General features: G+C 40.6%; 1 protein-coding gene across 1 annotated transcript in view; it reads left to right on the forward strand.

Moving 5' to 3' along the window:
* mtap (methylthioadenosine phosphorylase) overlaps window positions 1-20,232 on the forward strand; it is a 227,050-nt gene extending 206,818 nt beyond the window's left edge. The window contains exon 10 of the mRNA XM_069926833.1: window positions 19,981-20,232. Coding sequence (XP_069782934.1) covers window positions 19,981-19,989 — 9 coding nt within the window. The 3' untranslated portion in view covers window positions 19,990-20,232. The remainder of the gene's footprint in view (window positions 1-19,980) is intronic.
* The last annotated feature ends 2,693 nt before the right edge of the window (window positions 20,233-22,925 follow it).

Consider the following 22,925-nt stretch of genomic DNA (forward strand, 5'->3'; position numbering starts at 1 on the left):
GGGTGCCACTGTCTCCCAGCTGCAAGAGGTCTGAAGAATTCCTTGTCCCTTTGTCATCAAGGAGAGCGGCCTCCCAGCCAGGAGCCTCGGGCTCCCGGGCAGGACTGGGACTTCGGGCTCAGTGGTGAACCTCCCCTCCCCTTCCTCCTCAGCACAGCGGAGCTCCCCGACGCCAACTTCGAACCCTCCCCTCGGCCTACTACTGTACACCGGACTCCCTCGTGTGCATATGCGGTAGGTCTAGCAGGGGAGGATTCGGAGTCAGAAGCTCCAGTGACTGGGGAGACAGGAACCTGCCGACTCACCAGTAAGTGTTCCACCTGTCCAGGAAACCTCCCCAGGGATCAGTGGAAGAAGTGCATATGTGTCGGGGATCGGCTGCGGTTGGGAGGTCTCGGTGGTCTGCAGTGGCCAGCATTCTTTTGTGAGAATTAAACATTATTTAATGTTTAAAAGCCTTCCTTTGTTCTTTGTTGTTGTTTAAACATTGATAAAAGTGATTTGCCATTGCTACTGAGCTGTTTTTTTAAAAATGACCAGTCCTCCAAAAAAAAACTTTATGTGACATAGGCCTGGTCCCGACCATTTTGGATAATCGGAATTCTACTGTATACATTAAATTACCTGAATATAATAGATTAGATACATATATATATATATATATATATATATACACACACACACACATCTTTTCTTACTTTAAATGTAAAAAAAAATTGAGTACTTTTTTTACAAGTGGTGAAGAGCATGAGACTAGAGATCTCCACCAAATGCATGATATTTTAATTGAATACATAGATCACAGCATCATTGCTACTGCAATCAATTAGGGAAGGAAATATGTGGCCTTTATTGTAAAAGGATTTAAATGCAAGAGTAAGAACATCTTACAACAATTATCTACTGCTGAGACCGTTTCTGGGATATTGTTTGCAGATATTTTCTCCCTATCCATAGACGGATATATTTGGCATAGAAGTACAATGAAGGTTCAGCAGGTTGATTCTTGTGATGCCGGGTTTATTGTTCAAGGAGAGATTAAACAAATGGGGCCTGCTGTGAAAATTATTGGTACAATTATACACCTTCATTCAACACTGCAAGGAAATGGAAATACCCACATTTTTCCACAAATACAGGCCAATACTTCCCACTGCACTGCTTACTATTTCTTTGTCAAAATTTCCTTTTACAACTGCTGGCAGCTAAAATTTTTAAGGTAAGCTAAAAAATTTGCTGGAGATATAGTCGATCATTTTTTCAGGTTTATATCAACCCTGTAATGTTGACTGACAATTTTTACCCATGGATGCTGTCTAATCTGCTGAGTTCCTCCAGCAATTATTTACTCAATATTCTAGCATCTGCAGTGTTTGTGTTTCTCAATATATGTGTTCACTCTCTATATTTGATTATAGACTCTCATAATTTCCACATACCAGATATTAAGCCAGTTGTACTATAGTTTATACAAAATTGCTGGAGAAACTCAGCAAACCCCACCATGTTCTTTATGATCTGAAATTGAAGACCACATCCTGGGAGCAGATGTGACAGAAATGGAGGAATTGAAAGAAAAGAATAGAATCCCTACTGGGGACAGGGTGTGGTTGAGGTAATTGTGAGAGTTGATGGGTTTGTAGAAAATACCTGTAGAAAGTTTGTCTCCTAAGATGGAAAAAGAGAGAGAGATCGAGAAAAGGGAGTGTGTCACCAGAGATGGACTGTCAATATGAGGTCGGGGTGAAAGTTAGCAGGAGGCAGCACCAATGTAGTCATCAGTGTAGCGGAGGAAGAGTTGAGGAGCTTTGCCTGAGTAGGCTTGTAGCATGGATTAATCCACAAAGCCAACAAAAAGGCAGACATAGTTGGGATCCATGCAGGTACCCATGGCAACCCCTTCGACTATGGACCACAGTTGCCTGGCTTACTTCTCTTATAAATAAATAGTATGACATGCAATTATCCAATCAAGAAAATGATTCTGACGTGAAGGGAACACTAGAAATTTGATGGGCTGGAATCACTCACAAGTACCCAATATGCATCTCAATTCTTATTTTCTTGTGACATAGAAAGAGGCTATTCAGCCCATTGAGTCACTGCAGGTGCTCAGAACATTCCCATCAGTCTGAGTCCCTACTTATTTCCTATTATTCCATTCACCAACTCCTGGGATAATTTACAGTAACCAGTTCATCCACCAATACACCACTGGTCTATGGGAAGGAATTGGAGAATCTGGGGGAAACCCATACACTCGCCGGGAGAGCATGCAAACTCTACATAGAGGTCAGCATCGAGAAAGGGTCATTGGAGTTGTGAGGGAGCAGCTCCACTCCAGCACCACTGTATCAACCTTTCAGGTCTTCATAGTTTCAAAAATTATTTCTGCTTCTATTTTCCTGCTTGAATATATTTCTCCATTTTATGGATTAGCTTTATGCTTATGCACTTGCTAATATTCCAGAAGATAAAAAGTCAATCTCATAAATACTGTGGCTACATGGGAGGTCAGAGGCTTCATTCAGGGTATGGATATCTGAATCTTTTCTACAATCTGCAGTGATGCAAAACTCTCCTCTTGACTGGATGATGGTAGTTTCAAGACAGAGTTTGTCACCATTCTGAGCAAACAGTATACTTAATAAGCATTTCATCTATCAACCTAAATGCCTGTCTTCCTTGTTAATTTTTACAAAATATTTTGCAATTATGAATCAAAACTTCCTAAATCTGTGATGTCCATCATCTAAAAAGCAACAGGCTGCAAAGTGAACATTTCGCTAGACTTGGAACTACTATCACCATTAATTTATTGTCAATGAATCTTAATTTTGGAATCCCCAAGTTGACATTATTGTTGGAATACCATCACCCCAAGAACAACAATGCTCAAGGATCCCCACTACTATTTTCCAAGGGAGGTTAGAGGAGTGTAATGAACATTGGCCTTTTCTGCAATGTTTTAGTCTCACATTCTGCATCAGTATTTTTGGAAAAAAAACTGGATGCCTGTGCCTAACAACATTGTGAGACTAATCTCACTACATGATTTGGTTACTTATTCCAATGATTCAGTAGAAACAATTAAGTAGAAAATCACAAGAACAGCAATGCGGGAATTCTGAGAAAATAATAAAAACCTGGTCCAGCCTCTCATTGTTTTTTTAAATTGCTTTCTGTTTCTGTCTCATACGTGTCAACATCGCCATTGCATTCTCTAACTGCAAAAGGTTAATACGGTGCAGAACACAATCTTCATTATAGCTTCATTTTTCCATATTAATTTTTTTAAAAATCATTTCATATGTACTATTTCCTTGCCAGGACTTTAACCTTTTCACAGTAAATTATGGTTTTTCACCCCAAATTTTCATCCTCTCCTACTTTCTTCTCCATTATCATTCCCCATTCCTTCTCCCCATATTAAATTGTTCTCAACATACTTCTATTGCACTTCCATAGCCATGAAGATCTTCATCTAACTGATGTAAAACCTAGTTTCTAACATTTTACGAGTGTAACTCCAATCCAGAGTAGGACATCTGGATCATCTGGTGTAAATGAAGTTGAAGGGCCACGGTAGGCACAGAAGAAATTTAAAACCTTTTCAACTATACTAGAAAATTAGACCAAATTCAAAAATAATTATATGTAGTTATACATTTTATAAGAAACCTATTTAATACACCTAACACATCTACAATACAGATAAAAGACAGATTAAACTTCTCACCCAACATCAGGAAAATCCATAAATTTGGGGCACTATGAGTTAGTGCAGATCTTTTCCAAATACTGCTAGCTAAGGTATCATTAAATACAGCACATCAGCTGTTAAACATATGGGTTCAGGCATACAGAATAAATAACATCGGTACTTGTAATTGAGAAGCAGCTAGCGTTTATGCATACGTTTAGCCATACTCAGGTTGTTATCTTCAATATTGGTTGTTCTCTGACCAAATTGTGGTCTAATAGCATTTCAGTAAAGTCTATCAGAGAACCATAAAACCATAGAACATTGGAGCATAGAAAACAGGTCCTTTGGCCCATCTATTGTGTGCTGAACTATTTTCCTGCCTAGTCCCACTAACTTACACCCAGTCCACAGTCCTCGATGCTGCTCCCATCCATGTTATTGTCCAAATTCTTCCTAAATGTTAAAATTGAGCCAGCATTCAACACTTCAGCTGGGAGCTCGTTCCACACTCCCACCACTGTCTGTGTGAAGAAGTTCCCCCTCATATTCCCCTTTTAACCTTCACCCATGTCCTCTGGTTTGTATCTCAATGGAAAAACTCTACCTAGATTTATTCTGTCTATACCCCTCATAATGTTGAACACCTCTATCAAATATCCCTGCATTCTTCTACACTCCAGGGAATAAAATCTTAACCTGTTTAACCTTTCCCTGTAACTCAGTTCCTGAAATCCTAGTAAATTTTGTCTGCACTCTTTCTACCTTATTGATATCTTTCAGGCAGTTAGGTGACCAAAACTGCACACAATACTCCAAATTTGACCTCACCTATGTCTTGTACAACTTTACCATAACCTCCCAACTCCTATACTTAATACAGTAAAACCCCAATTTTACATGCCCCAATTTAACACAAATTCAGATATAATGCGATGAGTCTTTGGACCCTGGTATATGCAAGGTATGCGCTGCTTAATGTCTTAATGCCCATATTCCGTTCTTTGAGATAAAACATTAAGCAAGCCCATTTTAAAAGGTGCGGTACCAGGAGGGGACAACAAAAGAGACACATCGGATGATTAGAATTAGTGCATCTAAATGATTAAGGTAAGTAAAGTTTATCCTGTTTTTGCAAGATGACCTGAATCAAACAGATATTTTTTCATGGTGGGGAAAAAAAAATCACAAAACATTTTAAAGACAGTTCTGCAAGTACAAATTTTGCAGAGACGCTCTAAGTGAGAGTGAAATACTGGAGATGAAGGGTATTCGGACACCAAAGTCACAACAAACTCCCAGCATGTGCCCCATCAAAAGCTGTTTTGGCAAATTTGGCAATCGGAAGGCTTGCCTTCAATAATACATTGATCAAGAATTAGGGAAGGTCCACCCTTGCTCGATGTGCTATGGTGTCATCAGTAGAAGGTAGAACAGTCCACGGGGATGGCTCCTTGCAAGTGTGAAAGCGTTCAGTGTCCCAGTTAGGAGTGGTCAAGGGTGCAAAGCCAAACCTCCATTCCTGTCACAGAACACTGAACGACCAACTTACTGGGACACAAGTGTGAAAGGGGGTTTACGTGACAAACCCCTGAGGCACACCACCAGTTACAGGCCTCCAGTCTGAGAGGCAATCATCTACCACTACTCTCTGGCTTCTTCCATCCAGTCATTGTTGAATCTAGTTCACAATTTCAGCATGAATACCTAGCGTCTGAACCTTCCTGACTACCCTTGCATGTGGGACCTTCTCAAAAGCCTTATTAAAGTCCATGTATACAACATCCACAGTTTTTCCTTCATCAACTTTCCTTGTAACATCCTTGAAAAACTCTATAAGGCTGGTTAAACACAACCTACAATGCACAAAGCCATGTTGCCTATCCCTAATCAATCCATGGCTATCCAAATAATTGTACATCTAAGAACACCTTCCAATAATTTACCCGCTATGGACATCAGGCTCACCAGCCTATAATTTCCAGGCTTACTTTTGGAGCCTTTTATAAACAACATGAGCTATCCTCCAATCCTCTGGCACTACACATGTAGCTAAGGACATTTTAAATATTTCTGCCAGAGCCCCTGAAATTTCTACACTAGCCCTGCTTAAGGACTGAGGGAATATCTTGTCAGGTCCTGAGGATTTATCCACCCTTATTTGCTTTAAGACAGCAACCTCTCCCTCCTCTTTAATCTTTATAGGTTCCATGACCTCACTGTTTGTTTTCTTTACTTCCTATGACTCTGCACCATTTTCCTGAGTGAATACTGATGAAAGAAAAATTCAGACCTATCCCATACAAAGCTGACCAATTTTGTCCCTTATTTTTCTTTTGCTCTTAATATACCCATAGAAACCACTTGGATATTCCTTCACATCATCTGCAAAAGCAACATCATGTCTTAATTTAGCCTGCCTGATTTCTTTATTGAGGTTTTTTATTGCATTTATTATATTTCTTTTTTTCTTTGGCTTGGCTTCGCGGACGAAGATTTATGGAGGGGGTAAAAGTCCACGTCAGCTGCAGGCTCGTTTGTGGCTGACAAGTCCGATGCGGGACAGGCAGACACGGTTGCAGTGGCTGCAGGGGAAAAATGGTTGGTTGGGGTTGGGTGTTGGGTTTTTGTCTTTTGCCTTTTGTCAGTGAGGTGAGCTCTGTGGTCTTCTTCAAAGGAGGTTGCTTCCCGCCAAACTGTGAGGCGCCAAGATGCACGGTTTGAGGCGATATCAGCCCACTGGTGGTGGTCAATGTGGCAGGCACCAAGAGATTTCTTTAGGCAGTCCTTGTACCTTTTCTTTGGTGCACCTCTGTCACGGTGGCCAGTGGAGAGCTCGCCATATAACAGGATCTTGGGAAGGCGATGGTCCTCCATTCTGGAGACGTGACCCACCCAGCGCAGCTGGATCTTCAGCAGCGTGGACTCGATGCTGTCGACCTCTGCCATCTCGAGTACTTCGACGTTTGGGATGAAAGCACTCCAATGGATGTTGAGGATGGAGCGGAGACAACGCTGGTGGAAGCGTTCTAGGATACTCTGTACACAAGTACCCCATTTTCTCCATGTTGCCTATACCTGTTTTACACCTCTCTCTTACTCTGAACCAGATCACCAATATTTCTTGAAAACTAAGGTTCCCTATGCCTTCTAACGTGGCCATTGATCCTGACAGGAACATAAAAACTCTGTACTCTCAAAATTTCACTTTTGAATGTGTAATGATATGGTTTAATGTATGTACTGGCCAGTACAGGCACAGGCTGGCCCTCCCTCCTGATGACATCCTCTTCTAGACTCCTCCTTGAACTCCTCCCCTGTGACCCAGGCCATAAAGGTTGAGTCACTTCTTCCTTCCCTGCACTACCCTAGCTTGGACCCGGGCCAGCAAGTCTTGTGTGTAATAAAGCCTATCATTCCCCTCAGTCTTTGTCTCTGATTATTGGGGCAACTGGCAGTGCCCAACAGAATGTTCTCCATGTATCTCGGACATCCTTGCCAAAAACAATTTATCCCAATCGACACATTCTCGATCCTTTCTCATTTCCTCAAAATTGGCCTTTCGCCAATTTAGAATCTCAACCCGACGTTTAGACCTATCTTTCTCCATAATTAACTTGAAACTAATGGCATTATGATTACTGGACCCAAAATGTAACCTGTCCTGTTTTGATCCCTAATAGGAGATCCAGTATTGCATTCTATCTAGTTGGTACCTCTATTTTGTGATTGAAACTTTCTGAACACATTTGACAAACATCAAACCTTTCACAGTATGGGAGTCCCAGTCAACATATGGAAAGTTAAAATCTTCTACTATCACAACTTACTAAAGTCCATGTAGACAACATCCACAGCCTTTCCTTCATCAACTGCCTGCTATCTCTACATATTTGCTCCTTCAATTCTCGATGTCTATTGGACAGTCCATGAGTGAGACCACACCTTTCCTGTTCCTCAGCTCCAACCACATAGCCTCAGTAAATGAGCCCTCTGGTCTGTCCTTCCAGTGCACAGTTGTGATATTTTCCCTAACGAGCAAAGCCACTCCTCACTCTTTCATTCCTCCTTTCTATCATGTCTGAAACAATGGAAACCCAGAACATTGAGTTGTCTGTTCTTCCCCTCCTGCAACCAAGGTTCACTAATGGCCACAATGTCATAATTCCATGTCCCAATCCAAAGTCTAAACTTGTCTGCCTTTCCTATAATAGTTTTTTACATTGACATAGATGCACCTGAGAACATTTGCACCACGTACGACCCTTTGACTTCTAACATTACATGAAATTTGCACAATCTTTTCCCTCTTCTGCTCCCCTCTCTGCTTTGGCACTCTGGTTCCCATATTACTGCAAATCTAATTTAACTTCCACACCACCTCCACCACCAACTAGAGCACACTAGAAAACCTTCCCGTGAGGATATTCATCCCAGTCCACTTCAGATGTGCCAGGATGCCATGAACAGAGTTACCCCACCATTGCCAGGAGTTGGTGTTACCACTTCTTGGGACTTGAGCCATCAATCAACTAATCCAGTCACACATGTGAGAGATGGCTCGCAAGAGTTCCCTTGTGACCAAAGGCATTGTAAATACTATAAATAGTTCTCAAATTGTAAATAAAGGGTTCGTTCTTTGAATTTGGGAAAACGCTGGTGTCTATCGTTTCTCTCTGGGTCTAACAAGGTGGAAGCATTCCACACAATGCATGCATAGCACAAACATTCCACACATTTACAATAAGATGCAAACTATCCCTTTGGAACAGGTCCCACCTTCCCTGGAAGAGAGCCTTATGATCCAAAAAGCTGAAGCCCTCCCTCCCGCACTACATCTTTAGCCACATGTTAAGCTGCATTATCCTCCCATTTCTAACCTCACTTGCACATGGCATGGGTAGCAATCCTGAGATCACAACCCAAGAGGTCCTGTCCTTCAACTTTGCGCCCAACTCCCTGAACTCTCTTTGCAGGACCTCAACACCCTTACTACCCACATCATTGGTCTCTATATGGACAACTACATCTGGCTGCTCACCCTCCCTCCTAAGAATGCTATGAACTCGATCTGAGATATCCCAGACCCTGGCACCAGGGAGACAACATATTTTAGGATTCTCAATCCCTTCTACAGAGCCTTTTATTCACACCATCCCCCCCAACTATGAAATCCCCTATCACTAAAGCTTTCCTCTTCTCCTCTCTTCCCAGATACCAGAGCAGACTCCATGCTAGAGACCTGATTGCTGTGTCTTGTCCCTTGTCAGTCATCCCCTCCCCAACTATGGAATCCCCTATCACTAAAGCTCTCCTCTTCTCCTTTCTTCCCAGCTACCAGAGCAGACTCCATGCCAGAGACCTGATTGCTGTGTCTTGTCCCTTGTCAGTTGTCCTCCCCGACAGTATCAAAAATGGTATTCTTGTTTTTGAGAGGAACACCCACAGGGGGGCCTTGTACTGCCTGCCTGTTCCCTTTTCTTCCTGACCATCACCCAGCTTCCCTCTTCCTGCCTCCTTGGTGCAATAGGATCCCTCTAGCTCTTGTCTATCACCCCCTCAGCCTCTCAAATGATCCAACTCCAGCACCAATTCTTTAATTTGTTAGGAATTACAGCTGGATTCACTTCTCACAGATGAAGTCATCAGGGACACTGCTGGCTTCGCTGACTTCCCATATTCTGCAAGAGGAGCACCCTGGCCTCCATTCTGACTGTCTATGCCTTGAGGAAACAAAAATATAAGATAAATAAAACCTGCCCTTGCCTGTACATATCTGATGAATACTTTTTGTTCCTTGAATATAGTGGCCCTAACTTCAACTCTTACACCACTACCCCTACTTGCCAAGGCCTCTTAAGCCAAAGCCTGACCACTCCTTCAATGACCGCTCTGCTAAACAGTCGTTCAGTTTTATAGTGATGCTTGGGTCACCTGATCTTGATTGCGCAATCAGCTGTTTCCTGCTGAGTCTGACCTTTCCATATCTTGCCTCTAACTGCTTGGGTCACCTGACATCAATTCCCAAATCAAATGCTTTCATTCATTGAAACTTCTTGTTTCAGTGAGCCTTGTGGTCATAAGCAAAATGTTGTTTGGCTGTACAACTACCATTCTCCAGTCTCAGTTTATGTAATGCAGACTTGAGTTTACTTTCTATATAGATACTGGACACTTCAACACTATTTCAAAAAAGTTTCAATTAATCCTAATCCTAGAATCAGTACCCAATGATTAATACGTTGTGGTTGTATTATTTACATTCAGATTAACTTGTTATTTCCTTTTATATCTATTTACATTAACTAAAGGCATTCAGGCCTTCAGTCCAGTTCCTCCATAAGTGCCTCTCTCATCACAAAGGAGGCAGGCAGAACCAATCATGAACCTATTGGGATGGTGGGTGTGGGGATAGGGCAATGGCAAGCAGGAAGTTAGACAGGGGGCTCAATCTCAGTGTCCAGGAAGTGACATGATTCTCGACCACTTCCTGTCTCGGAAGGGACTTTCTTTTTTTTCCTTTATTGATCCCATTTCTTTTATTGCAAAATGGCACTCTTTGCTAGTCTCTCAATAGCACGCACGCATAAGAAAACTTTTCACTGAATCTCCATGCACTTGACAATGATAAATAAAAATAATGACTTCACTTCCCCTCTGCTTTCCAAGATTCTGCTAATTTCAAATGGCTTAATAAAGAACCGATTAACATTAATCCCAGAATAACTAACATGAGTAGGATTCTTTTAGCAATCATATCTATATTAAATATGTCAATGAATGAATTGTGTTCATATGAAATTGTCCTTCTTTCTTTTCCCCATTCACTTGGACTTCAATCAGCCTCAACTCCAACTTCTCCATAGTGATACTGCTACTTAACCAACATGTTTACCTTTTCTCTAAATGACCACAGAAAAGAACCGGATGCAAAGATAAAGCATACCTTATCTACATCTCAGTGAAGCTCCTCCCACTCAAAAGGTTGCATGGTAACCACTGTCCTCTCCTGGTGTAGAGTCACTTTAATATGATAACAGTCCTTTCCTCCAAAATATTGAATTTTTCAAACTACAACATAAGTTCTTCTCATTCTTCAATCTGAGATCCCATTAATCATTTTCTCACCATGACCTATTCTATTATATCCCAAAAATGTGCTGATCTCTTTACATTGAGCAGTTGCTGCTCCTCCAGCTCTGTCTGTATGAGGCAACAGGAGGAAATGATGTATCATTTGAGCCAAGGATCATACAGTCTTCTTTGTGATAAGAATGTGATGCATTCTCTAAAAACAGGAGGTGATTCATAGGAAATAAACAAAAGGATCGCCAGGGATAACAAGCAATAAAACTATCAAAGCATTAATAAAGACTGCAGAATAAGAAGCAAATTTTTTTTGGTGAGTTAATGTATTGCTAAGAATATTGGAATATAATGGAGACAACAGGATTGTTACTTTGGACTGCCTGTATACTTGGATGGATGTAGAATCATAGGATCATTATTGTGCAGAAGGAAACCACTCAGTCATCAGGACCGTTGGCCCACAAACTTGAGGCATTTGATTGTTCAATTAGGGGAGGCATGGTTGGCGTAGCTGTAAGCACAACGCCTTTACAGCACCAGTGATCAGGACCAGGGTTCAAATCCCATATAGTCTGTAAGGAGTTTGTAAATTCTCCACGTGTTTGCGTGAGTTTCCCCCGAGAGCTCTGGTTTCCTCCCACCATTGGAAACGCACTGGAGTGTAGGTTAATTCGGTATAAATTGGGTGGCACAACTAGTAGGCCAAAATGGCCTGTTACTGTGCTGTATGTCTAAATTTAAATTTTAAATTTCAATTTAAAAGTACTTAATGTTCTAGGTTTATTTATTTTCCCTTTTTGTGAAACTCTGGCATACGTAAAGAAGGAACAGCTAGGATGTCTTCAGAGTTAATTTGATTGTCCTGTTCTGCCCTTGCCTCAAGAATGTTCTGAAGGATGATTAGTCCAGCATAGAATGTAGAGGCAATGTGATCTTCAAAGATTGTGATAGACTTTATTCTCAGGTAAATGTAGTTACCTGATATTTGTGCCCACCACAAGCATGGATCAAATCAAATTGTTTGGATGGAGAAAACATGCCTGAAAATGTCAGTATTTGTAAAATATCTACAGAAATGGGTTACTGATTCCTGACTGCATGTAGATTCAATAAATGAATCTCTTTGAAGTTCATGACTGTGTGTAGAAGCAACAACAGTAATGCCCTGAATAAGAATTGACCCAGTAAGCAATCAACAACAGTTCATAATCTTAAACATATTCCATTCATATTTCACTACAGATAATGACTTTGCAGAAACCTATATTTGATTCAAAAATTGTGCACATTGTACTTCTAAGCTAGATGTACAACTTCATGAAATAAGTTTTAATGTCAGGACAGTATGTTTTAAAGAGATAGTTGATAGTACAGAAAAGAAGGTACAATTCCAGAATAATGGATTTTATTTTGTATAGGACTTAATAGCACCTATAAACATAGAACATTACAGCACAGCTCTCGATGTTGTTCACCTTATACATATTCCTCCAAAAAAGTATTAAACTCTTCCTTGTAATCTGCTATCTTTCTTTCATCTATGTGCCTGTCTAAGAGTCTCTTAAGTAATTACTCTTAAGTAATTCAGCCTCCACCACCATTTATGCCAAGGCATTCCAGGCACCCACAACTCTCTGTGTAAAAAATAACTTACCCCTGATGTCTCCCTTAAACTTTCCTCCCTTCATTTTGTACATACGTCCTCTAGTGTTTACTCTTCCTGCTCTTGGAAAAAGTTGCTGGCTGTCCAAGCCTCGCAGAATCTTGTGCAACTCTATTAAGTCTCCTCTCATCCTTATTCACTCCAAAGAGAAACATCTCAGCTCTACTATCCTTGCCTCATAAGACTTATTTTCCAATCTGGGCAACATCATGCTAAATCTCCTTTGCTTATCTCCTTCTTATAATGAGGTCACCAGAACTGAACACAATATTCTAAATGTGGTCTTACCAGAGATTTGTAGAGTTCCAATATGACCTCTCAACTCTTGTATTAGTGAAGCCCAGCATCCCATAGGCCTTCTTAACTATCCTACGAACCTGGGTGGAAACCTTGAGAGATGCATGGATTTGGTTCTTTATTTCTACACACTGTTAAGTAACCGACCATTTACCCTGTACCCAGCTTTCTGATTTGACCTTCCAAAAATGCATCATCTCACATTTATCAGGATTGAACTCCATCTGCCACTTTTCTGTCCAACTCAGCATCCTGCCTATATCCTTTTGTAACCTACAACAATCTTCAGCATTCCCCACAAATCCTCCAATCTTCATATTATCTACAAAGTTACTGACCTATCCTTCCACTTCTTCATCTAGGTCATTTTATAAAAATCATAGAGCAGGAGTCCTTTAACAGATTCTTGCGGAACTCCACTAGTCACTGAACTCCAGGCAAAATACTTTCCGGGGGCCTTGTCAAAAGCCTTACTAAAATCCATATAGACCACATCTATCACCCTATCTTCATCAGTTTCTTTTGTTTTCTCCTCAAAAAACTCAATTAGACTTGTGAGGCATGAACTTCTCTTCACAAAGCCATGCTGTCTACCCTTGAGAAGACTGTAACTCTCCAAATGCTCATGTCCTAACCTTGAGATTCCTCTCCAATAGTCTGAACACCACTGACACAAGACTCGCTGATCTATAATTCCAAGATTCTCCCTATTACCTTTTATTTAAAAAAAAACAAGACTACATTTGCCATTTTTCAATCCTCCATCACCTCCTCTGTGGCCAAGGAGGACTCAAAGATCATAGCCAATGCCCCAGCTACCTCTTCCCTTCCTTCCCACAGCAACCTGGGGAATATCACATCCACCCCCGGGGGTTTATCAATCTCAATGTTTTTAAGAAGATCCAACACTTCCTCTTCCTTAATCTCAACATCATCCAGCAAATAAGCCTGTTCTATACTGACATCACCCTGATCACGGTCCTTTTTTTGGTGAATACTGAAGCAAAGTATTCATTTAGGGCCTCTCCAACCTCGTCCACCTCCAGGTACATGTTGTCTCCTTTATCCTTTAATGGCCCCACCTTCATTCTTGTCATCTTTTTGTTCTTCACATATGCCTTGGGGTTCTCCTTAATCCTATTTGCTAAGGCCTTCTCATGCCCCCTTTCAGCTCTCATAACTCCGTAAGTTTCTTCCTGACTATCATATACTTCTCCTGAGCCCTTCCTATTTCCTGTTTCCTAAATCTCATGTATGCTTCCTTCTTCCTATTAACTGGCTGCCTCACTATTTTTCTCAACCATAGTTCTTTTTTCCTACCATCTTTTCCTTATTTCAATGGGACAAACCGATCCTGACCCTGGCGCAAGTGGCCCCTAAACATCCTTTTGAGCTGTTTCCCATGAACATCTGTTGCCAATTTACTCTCCCTTATTTCTGCTTCATCCCTTCGTAATTAGCCCTTCCCCAATTGAACATTTCCAAAAAATGACATCAACCTTACTTTGTCCATATTATCATATGGTACAATGCTCCAGGAGAAAGGTTAGCCATGTTTGAAGCCACATGATATTTTCGAACTTGCATTATACATAAGATCCAGAAATAAAATTATGCAATTATTCTGGATTATTTTAAAGTTTTTTTTTTCATGGGAGTTCATTGATTTATAGCTTTTCATGCAGATATTTTATTTATAAAGTTTTACCTCACTGAATCCTTCTTTAAAAAAGGTTTAATTTTATCTAATGGTGGTTTCAGACACTGAAAAACAAACACTAAAGATGGTTGATTTTTTTTTAATTTTCCTACTTTCTCTGAAAGCCAGATATCTGCAATAAAGTTACAATGGAAGTAAAACACAAAAGTCTGCAGACATTGTGCAAACACAATGCTGGAAAAACTCAGCAGGTCAAACAGTATACTTTATATAGCAAAGATGAAGATACATAATCAACGTATCAGGATTGAGACCTTCCTCAAGATGTGGAAAAATGTCGGCAGGTGTCCAAACAAAAGGGGGTAGGAGCACGGTCCCAAAGGCAGGAGGTAATAGATGAAGAAAGGAGGAAGGTCACGGCAATAAGCAGGGATGGCTCAGTGAATAGAGAGGGAAGTGGGTAAAGAACTGAGGGAAAGAAGACAGGGGGAAGGGAAGGGTAGAAAAATGGAGAGTAGGTGAGCAGAAACCAGGGAAGTCTATGTTAATGCCATCTGGCCGGAGAGTCACCAGACGGAAAAATCAAGTGTGGTTCCTCCAATTTAGGGATGGTCTTGCTGGGATAGTACAAAGGCCATTGTCAGACATGTGAGTATAGGAGTGGGATGCAGAATTGAAATGGTTGGCCACTGGGAGATTCCGGTCACCGATGTGGACAGAGCAAAGGTGCTCAGTGAAGCGATCTCCTAGTCTGCGGCCAGTCTCTCTGATGTAGTGAAGGCCACAAGAAAAAGCACCAGATGAAGTAGGTCACCCCATGAGGATACACGTGAAGTGCCGCTTCACTTGAAAGACCTGTTTGAGGCCCAGAACTGTGATGAGGAAGGTGGTGTGGGTGCCTGTGTTGCACTTTGTGTGGCCACAGAGGGAGGGTGCCAGGGTAGTGAGGGCGATCAGTGGGGAGGGATGAATGCATGAGAGAGTTTCAGAGGAATTAGTCCCTATGGAAGGCAAAGGGGAAAGGAGGAATGGAAGATGCATTTGGTAGTGGGATCATGTTGTAAGTGCTGGAAATTACAGAAGAAAATGTGTTGGATGCAGAGGCGGGTAGGATGGTAGGCAAGGACAAGGGGAATCGTGTGTTCGTTGCATCTGGGGACAGAGGGGGCCAGGGCAGATGAGTAGGAAATGGAGGAGATGCAGGTGAGGGCAGAGCTGATGGTGGTGGAGGGGAAGCCATGTTTGAGGAAGGTAACAGGCACTTCAGATGATCTGGACTAGAAGACCTCATCTTGGGAACAGATGCGGCAGAGATGGAGAAATTGTGAGAAGGGAATAGAATCCTTGCAGAGGACAGGGTGAGGAAGTGTAGTCGAGGTAGTTGTGGGAGTTGGTGGCTTTGTAAAATATATCAATGGAAAGCTCGTCTCCTGAGATGGAGACAGAGAGATCCAGAAAGAGGAGAGTGCTGTCGAAGATAGACCAGATGAGTTTGAAATCAGGATGGAATGTTGGCAGTGAAGTGAAAGGAGTTGACAAGCTCATCACGAATGCACAAGGGCAGCTCTGATATAGTCATCACTATAGTGGAGGCCTGTGTAGGCCTGCAGTATGCATTGCTCCACAAAGCCTACAAAAAGGCATCCATAACTGGGACCCATGCTTTGATCTGAAGGAAGTGAAATGAGTCAAAGGAGAAGTTATTGAGGACAAGTTCTGCCAGGTGGCAGAAGGCAATGGTGGAGGGTGACTGGTCTGGTCTCTTGTCCAGAAAGAGACCAAGTGCTTTGACACATTCTGCATGGGGGATGGAGGTGTAAAGGGATTGAATATCCAAAATGAAGGGATTCAGTTGAGGGAATTTGAAGTCATTGAAGAGATGGAGGGCATGTGAGGTATAGCAGATGTAGATGGGGAGGGATTGGACCAGGAGAGAAAAGATAGTTTTGTCTTACCTTGGGCAAGAGCAAGCAGAAACAAGGGGACTACACGGATGGCTGGGTTTTTGTATGTTGGGTAAAAGGTGAAACTGGGTAAAAGGTGGAACAGGGTAAAAGGTGGAACTGGGTAAAAGGTGGAACTGGGTAAAAGGTGGAACTGGGTAAAAGGTGGAACTGGGTAAAAGGTGGAACTGGGTAAAAGGTGGAACTGGGCAGTGCAGAGATGGGAAACAATGTGATTGGAGGTTGTGAGAGGAAGATGAGGCTAGTGATGGTGTTGGAGACAGTGGCTTGATGTGCCATGGTGGGTTTCAGACGTAAAACATAAAAATGAAATTTATATCTTTGCTTTCAAGATACTTCTCAAGGTTTTATTGATGAAAAACATAAATGTTCACTTCATGCATCAATAGACATAGCAATATAGAGAAGTGCAGGAAATTTTAAACTGTAAGTGCAAATGACTTAATATGAACACATCAGGTTGCATTGATAGATAAATATTGATAATATAGGTTGATAAACATGCATCAAAAGCAAAGACACAAGAGATGTCATTTATAAGCAAATACAAAATGAGTTAAAATTGGGTGGAGAAAAGTAGCAGAATGCTGGAATGGAGAGCTGGAATAATGGTAGATGTGACGATGATACATGGAATAGAGTGACAATGAGAGAAACAATTAAAAGATGACTGGGTCAAGAGAAGATGTTTATGATGACAGAATAGCTGAGTGTGAGCAAAGCAGTGAAAAAATGACATCCAGCAGAAAGATTCAAATAGCCTTGTGATCCTTGTCCTTCTTATCCAGAGGAGCAGCTGGGTGCCAAATTTCAGTGAGAGATCTGAACTGAAGTCCCATTTTCATTTGTTGGCAAGGCCTGACATTGGTGTTTTACTGAATACTCTGTTTTTGTATGACTTGTTGATAGCTCTTGGCTTCCTTCCCTTCCCCACCGTTCTAACAACTTATGCAGCCCTGCAATGTCCCTCAGTGATTCTTTATTCCAAATGGAGTGCCCTTTAATGTAGTTCTAGCTGGAGCAACATTTTGTAATCAGGAATAACAATCTTTCAACACTTTCCATATCATTGACTTTAGACTTTTGCAATTTGAGTGATTTATTCAAACATATTTTAAAATCCACAACCACTAAATGCCAACAACTTTAAATACCATTCATAAGGAATCCTTCCTTGTACTATAAAGCTGCAATATTTCGCTATCTCACCATTTGATAATTCTTATGTCCTAACATCTGGCTGACCAGGTGCTGACTCCTGCACTCTCATGCACACACCAGGGCCCCAGTTCTTGCACTCACTTTGACACTATGCTTTCTGAGACGCATCAACTTCTTGATTCGCATTGTGTCTTCAAGAAAATCAGATTCATTGGAAAATGTATTATATATTGAGCAAATCCAAAAAGTAAAAGAAGGTGTGTTGTTGCATTTGATACATGTTCAATAGGAAAGATTAGGATGGTGTGTTTGCTGGAGAGTAGACTTCAAAAATGTCAGAAGCTCAATATAGCTTCCTGAATTTGCCTTGGATGGATTGCTCTTTCAGGTGTTCCTTGTGCTAATCATCTCATTGGAAGGAACACATTGAAATCAAATCTGCATATGATCCTAACAATGTACAAAAATTATACTAAACCTAGCTGGAATATTGTGCACTGTATTTTGCGCTATCAAGCGAATAAAAAGACCGGCAGTCAACAGGTTCGTTCCAAAACTCACTGCTTTATTGTTTACTCCCTTAGTGTTTTAAAGGCGCTCCCTATTCCCGTTGCTGGGAACCTGAAGTTGTGTCGCTGACTGGCAACTATTCATACTTCACCTGTATGGGGCCTTTCCTTGAGGGGAAGGGGAAGATGCCTGGCGCCATCTTGGTGTAGGCTGCTCTGACCAGGAGCACATTACAATTGGAGCCTGTTCACTTGAACGCCAAATGTGTTGGTCACCACAGTACCATATTTTGGGCTAGACATGATGAAATGCTCAAACTTAGTGGTGAATAAAGACTGATGAGTTTGGAATCAATCACTTGAATGGAGGAAGGTTAAGAGAACTAATTTTTAAACAATGGAACATTTTTGTAAATATAGAGACCTCAATCCTTATCAAATAATTACCAGAAATCCTGGATTTAAGATGCTTGAAAAAGAACCAAAGGAACTCATAGATAGATAGATAAATAGATAGAATATTATTTATTATATATTATTTTTACTTGATTATAAATGATTATTTATAAACATATAAATAAAATATCTATAATAAAATGTATAAAAATTATATATTACTTTATATAATATATAATGTATTAATAATAATTAAACCATCATAATATTTTATATATACATTGTGTGTGCATATATACCTATTTTAAATGTGTGTGCACACACGCAACCTCCTTTGAAGAAGACCGCAAAGCCCACCTCACTGTCAAAAGACAAAGGAGGAAAAACCCATCACCCAACCCACCAATTTTCCCTTGCAACCGCTGCAACCGTGCCTGCCTGTCCCGCATCGGACTGGTCAGCCACAAACGAGCCTCCAGGTGACGTGGACATTACCCCTCCATAAATCTTCGTCCGCGAAGCCAAGCCAAAGAATAAAAATATATATTAATTTTACTTGATTATAAATGATTATTTATAAAAATATAAATAAAATATATATAATAAAATGTATAAAAATTATATATTACTTTATATAATATATAATGTATTAATAATAATTATACCATCATAATAGTTTATATATACATTGTGTGTGCATATATACCTCTTTTAAATGTGTGTGCACACACGCAACCTCCTTTGAAGAAGACCGCAGAGCCCACCTCACTGACAAAAGGCAAAGGAGGAAAAACCCAACACCCAACCCCAACCAACCAATTTTCCCCTGCAGCCACTGCAACCGTGTCTGCCTGTCCCGCATCGGACTTGTCAGCCACAAACGAGCCTGCAGCTGACATGGACATTTACCCCTCCATAAATCTTCATCTGCAAAGTCAAGCCAAAGAAAAAAAAATATTATTTTTACTTGATTATAAATGATTATTTATAAAAATATAAATAAAATATATAATAAAATGTATAAAAATTATATTACTTTATATAATATATAATGTATTAATAATAATTAAACCATCATAATAGTTTATATATACATTGTGTGTGCATATATACCTCTTTTAAATGTGTGTGCATGCACGCATGCGTATATAGACAGAGCGAGATCCTAGGTATATTTATATACCTAGGATCCATGACAGAAGATGCATAATGTCTGAACAAGTGGGCCAGTTGGTGCATAAATTTTTCTTGTCCTTAATTTCAGTGCAACATTTTATTCTCTCTGGTCTCCTCATCAGTTCTGAAGGTTCCTTCTAAGAAATAGTGTTGTTTCTCAAATTATATTTACTCATCTGCATAATATTACCTGCAGTTGCCAGCATGATGTTAGTGGTACAGATTGGATGAAATCAGATCATTATAACTCTCGTCATATGTTGATCAATGGTGTTTATTTTCCTTTTTGGATGATTGGATAGATTATCACAATTCTAGATCAAAGGCATTCTTTCCAATACCATGTGCTGACTCTTTTGCAGATAAATTGAGAAAATGGAATCAAAGAAAAAGACACAAATAACAGAAGAACCATTTTATCTCTATTGTAACTATGTAAACAGATGTGGGCCACAATTAATGTATTTCAAACAGACAAGTTTCACCACTTGTGTCAAAACAGTGTTCTTGTCATGTATATTATATAGGAACTGGTGTTACGTTGCTGTTGAAATGGAGTTTAAAAGACTAGAAGTGTTTTAACTTTATACTGTGATGATTTGTTGAATAAACTTAATTCCTGCCTGGAGCAATACATGAACATTGTGTAGAAACCAAAATACTGCAGATGCTGAAAATCTGCAATAAAAATAGAAAAAATTGGAAGTGCCCAGCAAGTCTGGTAGTTGTTAGGGAACTCATTACATCATCATGCACGCTACGTGGGTCAGTGGGAACGTGCATGCGCAGGTAGTGTGATTACATTAGTGACACAGTAAGTGGGTGGTTCTGTTTCTGTGTGCGTCATCTTGTTAAAAATAAAGAGTGCTAACCGTTCTATAAAAGAGGTGATTAAATTAATGCAGACATGACAGACTGGTGACGAGAATAAAAAAAAAATCCAAACTCCAGGTGACTGAATCTACAAGGTTTCAGCTAAAAATAAATCAGGAGCGATGGAATTTCATCAAAATTGTTGTCAAAAGACAATGAGAAGAAAGCACATATTCAACACCATAAGAAAATGGCAGAAGGATGCTTTGGAGAATATAGGGAGACCGAAGACTGGTATGATCACGTGGATAGATTTGATATGTAATTCATTGCCCATGTTGTGAGTGATACTAAGATCTGTAAGAAAAAAAAGGCACAGTTTTTAAGTGAAGTGAGAACCAGAACATATATCATTATTGAAAGCACATTCGTAATATGCCTACCTTTTTCATCCCACTAAACCAATTATTGAAGAAAGATCATAATGGTGCTGGAATGATGAAATAGACAAGACTTTTAAATTGGTTAAAAGAACTATTGACCTCAAGTGATAATGTTCTTATTCACTATGAGCCAGATAAAGAGCTGTTGATGCTTCATCATTTGGCCTGGGGGCAGTATTATCACAAACCACAGAAAGAGGGATACAGCCAGAGACATATGCGTCCCGCTCCCTAATGGCTTGCGAAAGAAAATTATGCACAAATCAAAAAGGGAAAAACTGGTCATTATATTTGGTCTTAAATGATATCTTTGCCTGCAATGGAGAGCACCAATACTTATACAGTAGAAAGTTCACTTTGGTAACAGATAACAAACCAATGAGTTTAATTTTAGGATCAAAGAAAGGTATACTATTATTGGCAGCGGCAAGAATCTAAAGGTGGGTGATGGAGCTTGCGGCATATGATAATAATATAAAAAATTGCTCTGCAGACAAGAATGGGCATGCAGACACAATATCATGCTTACTTCTGCCTACAACAAAATAGAGGGAAGGGAATATCAATTGGATGGCAGAAGCCACGGCCATCAACCAAGAACAACTGCGTCAATTACCAATCACATCTTAGGCCATCAGCCAAGAAGTAAGAAAGGAGGCTACATTGTCAAAAGTTATGTACCTCACCTTGAATGGGTGCCCAGACACCAAGAGTGTCACCCCCCCACCCCCCAGACTGAGGCTGCTTTATACAAGGCAAAATGAAATATGCATTGAAGAGGGCGGTCTGCTGTGGGGGAGAAAAATGATCACTCCAAAAAAAATGGCAGGAGGCCTTTGTTACAGGAGCTCTAACCAATCATCCTGGAATGGTACGGATGAAGGTGCTGGCATGTATGGACAGCTGGTGGCTAGAAATTGATAGGGACATGGAACAGTTGGTACGGAGATGCCACGTCTGTCAAGAAATGCAACTGAAGGCACCTCAAACAGAAGCCAATCTATGGGAATGGGCATCACCACCATGGCGCGGGATTCACACCAATTACGCTGGGGGGATCTTTGCTGATTATTGTGGCTTCACACTCCGAATGGCCCCTATTGTGTTGTTGATGCGATCAACAACAACAGGAAAGACCATCGAGAATTTACACAGTGTGTTCGCAGAGTAGGGGTTGCTGATAGATCGGATCTCGGAAAATGGGCCTCAATTTATATTGGATGCTTTGAAGCAATCCTAAAAAACAACAACGTAAAGCACACAGATCGGCTCCATACCACCCAAATACCTATGGGGAAGCAGAGTGTTTTGTGCAGATTTTTAAAAGGGCAATGAAGACCAGAAAGTCAAATGGAGTATCAAGGAACCATAACATTTCAGATTTTCTGCTGTTATATAGAACAACACTGCACTCCACCACAAAACCATGCCAGCAGAACTGATGTTTGGACACAACTTAAGAACAGGACCTACTTCAGTACACTCAAATATCGAACTCCACATCCAACAATCAACATCACCAAACCAACCAGATCTCTGGAGATGGGGGAGCCAGTACTCGTTAGAGACTATAGGCAAAATAAAGAGACTTGGGAAAAAGATGTGTTCTTTAAAAAAAAACTAAACACATGTTCATATTCTGTACTGGTCGGGGACAACATATGGAAAATCCACATAGACCAGCTAAGAGCAATCAAATACTACAGTTTCAAGTCAGCCCCAGCAGAGCTCTTAGATGTTTCGGTTTGGACACAGGCAGATTTTGCAGCCCCTTGGAAAGCCCTGATATCAGTTACGGAAACACCAGCCAGGGAGGCTGCGCTGGGGCAAGAGACAGGTCAAGCATCCGGGAGGCAAACTGTTATGCCAAAGAATGAGGAGAAACCACTCCCGAGGAGATCCCAGAGACCCACCCCAGCACATCTTCAGGATTACGTGCAGTGATTTAAAGATGCAAGAACGGGTTGAAAGATAATGAGGAGGGTTAGAAAAGTTTTGGTAGAATCACAGGATATATACATTAACACAAAACTTAGTCAAGTTAACTTAGT

This window comes from Narcine bancroftii, chromosome 1 (genome assembly GCF_036971445.1).
Source record: "Narcine bancroftii isolate sNarBan1 chromosome 1, sNarBan1.hap1, whole genome shotgun sequence".
NCBI lineage: Eukaryota > Metazoa > Chordata > Chondrichthyes > Torpediniformes > Narcinidae > Narcine > Narcine bancroftii.